This window comes from Elephantulus edwardii, unplaced genomic scaffold, assembly GCF_000299155.1.
Source record: "Elephantulus edwardii isolate Elephantulus edwardi_28Jun2011 unplaced genomic scaffold, EleEdw1.0 scaffold00005, whole genome shotgun sequence".
In the NCBI taxonomy this organism is placed as follows: domain Eukaryota; kingdom Metazoa; phylum Chordata; class Mammalia; order Macroscelidea; family Macroscelididae; genus Elephantulus; species Elephantulus edwardii.
In genome coordinates this window covers 28,378,246-28,386,938 of record NW_006399755.1, presented here as the reverse complement: position 1 = coordinate 28,386,938, position 8,693 = coordinate 28,378,246, and the positions used below count along the sequence as shown (strand labels likewise).

General features: G+C 42.5%; 1 protein-coding gene across 1 annotated transcript; it reads right to left on the bottom strand.

The window, feature by feature from the left end:
- Positions 1–763: 763 nt before the first annotated feature.
- On the bottom strand, positions 764–5,413 carry LOC102857712. Its single transcript, XM_006879847.1, has 2 exons — positions 5,064–5,413; positions 764–1,295 (listed from the first exon to the last, which is right to left on the bottom strand). The coding sequence occupies exons 1-2, from the start codon at positions 5,411–5,413 to the stop codon at positions 764–766; spliced, it is 882 nt and encodes a 293-aa protein (XP_006879909.1).
- Positions 5,414–8,693: the final 3,280 nt, after the last annotated feature.

The window sequence follows — 8,693 nt, the reverse complement described above, 5'->3', positions numbered from 1 at the left end:
TGTCTTGTCCTGTGCCATTCTTATTGTCTCTGACACACTTGAGTCCATTGCTGCTGTCAGTGTGTCAAACCATCTAGTCTAATGTCTTTTTCTCTTTTGTTGACCTTTCCAACAATGGAGTCTTTCCCCGAGGAATAACCTCTCCTAACAATATGCCAAAATATATGAGATGAAGCTTCACCACCCTTCCTACCAAGCAGCACTCTGGCTGCACTTTTCCAAAGACATAGCTGTTTGTTCTTTTGGCAGTCCATGCAATATTCAGTGCTTTTCTCCAACACTACTTCTCAAATGCATCAATAATTCTTCTGTCATCCTTATTGTATTGGGAAAGTCTGCTGTCAGGGACCTCTCCAAATCACTGACAGCAATGCTTTCAGTTTAAAGACTAAGGTGTGTCTGATTCAGGCTATGATCTTTTCAATCATTTGCTATGCAACTGAGAGGTAGACAACGAATAAGGGCTCCTGACCTCCCATGGGATTTAGTCCCTCAGAAAAGTCGCTAGAGGGTCAGCTATGAGTTGGTTCTGAGTCGATGGTACATGACAGCACTAGGTGGAAGAAAGTAAGTAGTTGACTTACTGGCTCCTAAGAGGGGAAAAAGACCAGAGGAAGAGGTTGGTGGTGACAACTAGCCAAGGGCTCTCCACTACCAAGAAGTGATCCAGGGCCCGCCCCTGATAGGAATCTGTGGACTAAGCAGGCGCTCCAGCCTTGGCTAGGCTCCCAGGAAAGAAGAGTAAGGGGCTTTCCACCTGCCCCTAGCCTAACCCTGCACTGGAAGCCTCTCGGATTCCAGCCTTTTGCGTACCGCCTCCTAAACTGGCAGCTTCCTTTCCACGCCCTGTTCCAGCTCCGCCCCAGACGCTCTGCGGGCTCGTTCCCGCGCCGGGCGCGCGAGTAGGCGAGCACGCGGGGGCGGAAGGCCGGAGGGGCTCGGTCGCGGGGACGAGCGCGCAGGCGCCTTCTTGGAACCAGCAGCGGGCGCGAATCCTGGTGACCAGAGGGCGGCGGGGTAAGAGGCCGGGATATCCGGGGTTCGGACGCTCGGAGTCGGTCTGACGCTGCATGTGGCGAGACCAGGGCTCACGACGTCTAGAGTCTCCTCGTCGCCTTTTCCCGAGCCCGCTGGAGGCTCCTTGCTCCGCTTTACTCACGGGCTCAGGTCGCGAGGCCTCAGCCCAGCCGGCTAGGGTCGCTTGGGAGAGGGGGTGGGTGGGTGGTGGTGTCGCATAGAAGGACGTGAGATAGTGGTGGGATCTGGTTGGAGCGTCCTTGGTCCCTTCTGTGGTCCTTTGGAACAAGGAAGGATAAAGTCTAGGAGTCCCTTTTGCCAGATGTGCTACACTTTACCAGTTTCGTGTCCATTGTGGGGTAGTACTTCCAGATCGAAAAGAACAAATTAGGCTACAGAAAGTGGACGGTGGGTTTTCTCTTTGCAGAGATGCAGCTTGAGGTTAAAGCAGGAAGAACGTAGTAGCCCTTGGAGCACAGTGATTAGGCGCTGGGCAGCTGCTAACGAAACTTGATCATCAGTCACAGGTGGGTTCTACGCCACCAGCGCCTCGGTGGGAGAAAGCTGTGGCTTCAGCAGAGGTTACATTGAATTGCCTACCCTTTGGGGCATTTCTCCTCTTTGCTGCTGATGGCATGGAAGGTTCCTGTTGGCTTTAGGAATGACACTTCTTTGCTGTCCATCCAACTTGTGGCAAGTGGCTAAGTTAGAGTTAGGGTATTTTACAGATGGTGGAGGTAAAAATAGCCAACCCTTTTTAACTGTTCAAGAAGAGATAGATTTAAAGTATCTCGTATTTTTAACCACATAGGACGCAGATAAGTTGGATATCTCTCCGTCTTATACAGATGAAACTCTCCATTCAACAAATACTTGATTTCTGCCTGCTCTTCTGAATGAAGAGGGTGTAAACCAGAAATCCATACTGCTTGCTACAGTAGAGTCCATTCTAATTAACAGACTAGAGTTGTGGTTTTGTGTACCGTTGAGTCGGAACCAACCCAAAGCTGACCCTCCAGCGGCTTCTCAGAGGCACTAAATTGCATGGGCGGAGATTGCCCATCATCTTTGAGGCAGCTTGTGGATTCGAACTGTGTACCTTTGTTTTGACAGCTCAATTCATTAGTACTAAGCCACCAGAGTTTCCTACAGAGAAGAGGATTTCAAAAGCTGTGCTGTTTACAGGTCGCCTAGCTGATAGGGAGTTATGCTGCCAACCTAGAGGAGGGCAGTTCTTAGGGAGTTGTGCTGCCAACGGAGAGGAGGGCAGTTCTAATCCACCAGCTGCACAATAAGAGAAAGATGGGCACATTCCTCTTCTGTGATTTGCAGCCTCTGAAAACCCACTGGAGGGTCAGCTATGAGTCAATTTGATTGGATGGGTGTGAGTTTGAGGTTTTTATTGGTTACAAGAGCAGATGATTATCATTTAACTCTCAAAGCTGATGAGTTCCAACCACAGATCTCTTGCTTAGCTGCATATTGAACTCTTGGCGCTTGCACCACCAGAGGTCCCTATGAGAAAAACACCAAATAAAACAAGAGTATTTCACTTCATAGGAAGCTGGTATTCTAATAAACAAATGTTATTTCTGTTTATACTTTTTAATGGAAATATCAACTGTTTGATTTCCCCTTATATCTTTTATAAGCTACATTGTGGCCTAGCGAGTAAGGACTTGTGCTGCCAACCCAAAGACAGATGGTTTGGATTTGCTGGCAGCTCCGTGGGCCTCCCGTATGATGCACAGCCTCAAGACCCACTCACTGGAGGGGCAGCTGTGCGTTGGGTCCAACTCCACGGCACATAACAACAATTAAAACAATTAAAATACATGTACAGAAAACAAATGTGCAAAAATCCCATGTGACTGGACAATGCATATGTACTGAATTCCTAAACAAACCTCTCAAGGAGCACCGCAGAAAAAAGGCCTGGTGGTCTGCTTTTCAAAGATTAGATACTCCTACAGAGCAGTTCTGCACATTTGGGGACATTTTGAGTTTTAATCAAACTGTAACAATAGCTTGTCACAAATCAAACACATCTTTTAACCACTATTCACATCAAGAAAAAGAGCATTTACAGCCTCTCGGACATTCCTTGAAGAAACACTGTTCCATATCACTGTCTCCTTCCTCCCAAACTATCTTCCCTGACTTTAACACCATAATTTAGTTTTGCTTATTTACAAGGCTTGAATAAAAGGAACAATAATCATTTAACTTTCGGCTCAAAATTATCGTTATGAACTTGTTTCATGTATGAAGATACTTTTTTTTGTGTTTGTGAGAATACATTCTTCGTGGGACAGGGGCACAGTGAGGAGGGAAACTAGGTAAAGGTGTTAGATAGGAATGAGCTATCTGAGGGAATGACTGGAGGTATGGAATGAGAACATTCAAAGCAGTGGGCTCACTAGTGGAAGTCACAGAGGGGTGAATGAACTTGATAAGTTCTAGGAAGATAACGAAGTCTAAAGAAAGGTTGGAGGAGATGAAGTTGGAAAGGCAACAAAAGTTAAATCACAGACTAATGTCTAAATTTTATTCCAAGTGTATTATCTAATAAAAATTATATACACCTGATCTTCGAAAAGTGGATCAGTAAGCCAACAACCAAGAAAAATAAAAAATTACTCCTATCCTGTGGAGGGGGATGGTAGGAAGTGTAGTTTCTATAAAGATATGCCTGGTATTCTTCAGCTTCTGGTATGAAACACTTATAGATGAAGGGAAAGTCTGTTCATTGTACAAAAGTGGCAATGCTTGGTGAAAACATGAATGTGTTAGGAAATTAGTCCTCTTTTGCATTATGAGGATTTATTTTAACTCAGATGCAGTTTGTTCTCTATGTAAGGTTTGAAAGACACTTTAGAAATTAGTCATCCAGTCTTTGGTCCTTAGGTCTATTGTCTTCAAGTCAGTTCTTAGTGACTATATGTGACAGAATAGAATGACCCCTTTGAGGTGTTTTGTTGTTTTTTTTTTAATTTATTTTAATGAAAGTTTACAGAGACTTTGGATTTCCATTCATATATTGTTGCACATTTTCCTCCATGCCCGCCCCTCCCTCCAGTTTGTTTTTCTCTTTGAAAAGATATAAAAAAACCAAAAAACTATCATTGTTATACAATAATTTCCCCCCCCCCCCAGTACACTCCACTATGCAGCTTTCATTCTGGACTCCTGTCATGACTATAATACTTAATCATATATTCTTCCTAAACAGTTCTCTCCCTCTTTGGTTTCAATGCAATATACATTATTTAGCCCCTCTTAGTTTCCCCCCAACTCTGACGTCGGTCCCACTTTACAGCAGTGGCACTATGCAATATTTGTCCTTTTGTGATTGAGATAATATTTGTCCTTTTGTGATTGAGATATTTCACTCAGCATAATGTCCTCCAGGATCACCCCATTTTGTTATTTTTATGAGTTCCTTGTTTTTCAATGCAGCATAGTGTTTCATTTTGTGAATATACCTCAGCTTCTCTAGCCATTCGTTTGTTGATGGGCACTTGTGTTGTTTCCAACTCTTTGACAAAGCTGCCGTAAACATGGGTGAGTATATATCTGCTGGCTGGCAGTTCTGGTTTCTTTAGGATATATTCTCAGTAGTGGAATTACTGGGTCAAATGGTATCTCTATTTCCAACTTTCTGGAAGCACCATACTGCCTTCCATAGTGGTTGCATCATTTTTCTGATAAGTAATCTTGATAAGAACAGAACAAATAGAGCTTTCTTCCCTAGAGCTGGTGGATGAGTTCAAACCACCAACCTTTTCATTTAGTAGCCCATTGCTTAACTGTTGTGTTACCAGAACGCCATAATCATTCATTCTAATGCTCATAAACAAATTGCTGTCAAAGAATAGTTCAGTCTATGCTTGCTCTTAACTCAAACTCATTGGTATCAAGTCAGAACCAACTCATAGCTGACTGTCCAGCCAGTTTTGAGGCGACTGTAAATCACATGGGAGGACATTTCCCATCTTTCTCTTGTTTGTTTTTTTTTAGATTTTACAGTTTTATTCTTAGCGCACACTGCCAGTAAATTAAATTTCCTTTCAGGATCAAGGTGGGTGCTTTCATATAAAATCTTATTTTTAATACCTTCTCTGGTAATTCTTTCCTGTATTCTTAGTTTTGCACAATTATACCTACAATGGAACCAGTATCCTAAAGTCACCAAAATAAATCCTCCTACTCCAACATCACATGATCTTCTGATTTTGCTCGTTAATAAAAAATGTCCAAGGCCAGCCACAACAGATCCTAACGAACCATACAGTACTGAGTCACGTGCACAGGGAATGTTCTGGACGTCTAAATTTCCTAGAAGCTTGAAGGACTTACTGTTCCCGGACTCACCGGCTTCCCACTCCGCGGCCATGGCTACGACCACGCGGCTGTGCCCCCCCCCCCCATCTTTCTCTTGTAAAGCCACTGGTAGGGGATTCAAACTGCTAGAGTTGCCATCTTTAGGTTAGCATCAAAACTTCCTTGGGGCTACAACGCCATAGTATTTTGCTTGATCTAAAGAAGGAACTGATTTCTTTCAGAAGGTGCTCAATTTCCTACCTCACCCCCCACCCCACCTTCACCCAGTTCATTTTTCAACAGCTCTATATGTGCTCTGCTGACACAGTCCACAGGGAGTTGCACTACTAACCCAAGGCATCTCTGACTTTGCCAGCTGCTACAAGGGAGAGATAGGCGATGACGTCCTCCCATGTAATTTACAGCTTCTGAAAATTCTCTAGTGGATGAGCTATGCGTGGACTGCCCATTTCACTGCGATGGAAAAAGAATACCAAAAAATCCCCCAATCTACATACTTTTTTTTTACATTATTTTTTAATTGGTTTGCTTACAAAGTTTATATACATTTTGTTTCACACTAATTTTCATTCACATTGTGTTTCATACAATCATTCTCATACATTATGCTTTTCTGTTTTTTTAAATTTTATTTTATTTATAAAGTTTGAATACATTGTTTTCACAAAATGTCCTTCCTATTTCCTTCACCCCACCTATTTACCGGATTGTGTAGTCCTGTGCTTAACACCCCCCGCCCCCCATCCATCCTCACTCCTCTATTTCCATCCCTCACTTGGATCCTCATACTCATTTTACAATAATACAATATTTGTCCTTATGGGACTGAGTTAGTTCACTCAGCATAATGCCCTCCAGAGCCTCCCAGTTAGGTAGTAATTTACAAAATCATTGCTTCTGTATGCTGTATAGTATTCCACTGTATGAATGTACCACAACTTCTCAATCCATTCATTTGTGGTAGGACATCTGGGCTGTTTCCATGTTCTTGCAATGGTGAATAATGCTGCTATGAACATTGGTGTACCTGTTTGAGCCTCAGTTCCTATATTTTTTTTTTTCCTTTTGAGGGGTATATTCCAAGCAATGGAATAGCTGGGTCTTATGGAATTTCTGTGTTCAGCTTTTGAGGAAGCACCAAATTGTACAATCCCACCAACAATGTAAAAGAGTTCCTATCTTACCACATCCTTTCCAACATTTATTACTTGCTGTCCTGTTAAACTTTGCCACTGCTGCTGGAGTGAGATGGTATCTCATTGTGGTTTTGATTTGCAACTCTCTTGTGTCTCCCACCTGAATGTGTTCTTCTGTAGGAAGTCTTCCCATGTCTTTTGCCCATTTTGTAATTGGGTTAATCAGTCTTTTTCTTTTGGAGGGCCTGTAGATTATGTAAACTTTTGTTATGAGACTCTTGTCTGAGATGGTATTCTCAAATGTTTGTTCCCAGTCATTAGGCTTTTTTTTCACCCTGTTGGGAAAAGTTTTTGATGAACACAGAGATTTAATCTTTAGAAAGTCCCGTTTATAAATTTGATCATCTCCAGATTGTACATTTCTGGCTGTATTTGGAAGTCTCTTTATACCATAGGCTGAGCCTTCTAAGCTTGATCCCAGTTTGTCTTTTATGAACTTTATGGTTTTGGGCTTTACTCCCAAGTCTGTGATCCACCTGGAGTTGATTTTTTTTTTCTGGAGTTGATTTTTATGTGTGGTGTGACATGTAGATCCTGTTTCAGCTTTCTGCAGGTAGCAGTTCAGTTTTACCAGCGCCTTTTATTGAAGAAGTTGTCATTTCCCTATTTGATAGGTTTGATTTCCTTGTTAAATATCAGTTGATAATAGATAGCTGGGTCTATTTCTGGGTTCTCAATTCTGTTCCGTTGGTCTTTGTTGTGCCTGTCATTGTACCAGTACCATGCTGCTTTGGTTACTACCACTGTGCAGTAGGTTTTGAGGTCAGAGAGTGCTATGCCTCCCACCTTAGTCTTGTTTCTCAGAAATGTTTTGCTTATTTGAGGTCTCTTTCCTCTCCAAATAAATTTAACAATTACCCTTTCGATCTCCTTGGAAAATGAGTATGGTATTGATACTGGGATTGAGTTGAATAATCTGTTTATTATATCAAATTATCAATTGCTTTTCTGCTCTTAGAAATTTAGTTTTGTGAGAGTAAATTCTTACCATTTTGGACTTTCAGGTTTCATCTGCTATTTGAAAGTAGAGTGTTCCTAGGAAGCCTTTTGTAAAAAGAAATAGTGAAAAGTGAAGTAGTTAGCATGGGAAAAATTTTTACTATCTCCAGACCCCCAAAATAACACACCGAGTCCTACCAAATAACACTTAAACATCTAAAATAAGCCCAACATTGATTGAAGTAGTTGAAGAGTACTGCAGCTTGATGCAGAGCTTGTTCCACGGGAAGGAGTTTGTCATGCCCTGCCTGCGGCTGGGCGTGCACATGGCCTTTTTGACAGCTGAATGCAAAATATTGATTTCACTTTCACCATTTTATTGAAAGCGGAAACTCTTCTTTCGCTATCTTTTGGCTAGCCAAAACAAGTATTAATAAATGTCTTCTAAGTGAAGTGTCAGAAAGCAAACTTTGGAAATGCAGGAGATGTCTATACTCAGTGTCGCTAACCAGGAGTGCTATCCTTCAGACTATTTCTTCTAAGTGGTTAACTAAGGAGTAAAACTTAAAAACTCCGCTATTGAGTCAAAACCAGCTCATAGCTGACCCTTCTGTGGGTTTTTGGAGGCTGTGAATTGAGTGGAAAGAAATTGCCCTTCTTTGTCCCACAAAGCAGCTGGTAGTGTATTCAGAACACCAGAGAGAGGAGGCCTTTGGGTTAGGTTTTCAGCTCCCGAGGGATGCATCACCAGAGCTCCCTAACTAGGGAATGTTGTTTGGCGCCCTTGGCCAGACAACCCTCTGAACAACAGAGGTGAATCTTGTGCCTGCCATCTTTACAATCTGTCATGCGTTCAAACCCGTTTTTGCAGTCACTTTGTCAGTCCACTCGTTAAAGGTCATCCGCTCTTTCTCTGACCCTCTGCTTTTCCAGCATGACGTTTTTTCTCAGGGACTGACCCCTCTTGTCAACATGCCCAAAGTATGTGAGATGAAGTTTCACCATCCTTGCCCATCCCCCCTTTTGGCAGTTCATGGGACTGCTCCAATACTGTAATTCAAAGACATCTCCTTCTGTAAACCTTATTCATTGTTCAACTTTCAGCTGTGTAGAAATCAAGTGAAAATACTATGGCTTGGGTCAAGTGCGCCTTCGTTCTTAAATAGCCTTGTTCTTTATCACTTTAGAGCGGTCCTG

Excerpts from the sequence above, each read along its gene's own strand:
- LOC102857712 (XM_006879847.1), bottom strand. The coding sequence starts at position 5,413 with ATGGCCGCGGAGTGGGAAGCCGGTGAGTCCGGGAACAGTAAGTCCTTC. Across the intron at positions 1,296-5,063 it reads AAATTTAATTTACTGGCAGT|GACCACAGAAGGGACCAAGG; the intron begins GTGCGCTAAGAA and ends CTTGTTCCAAAG.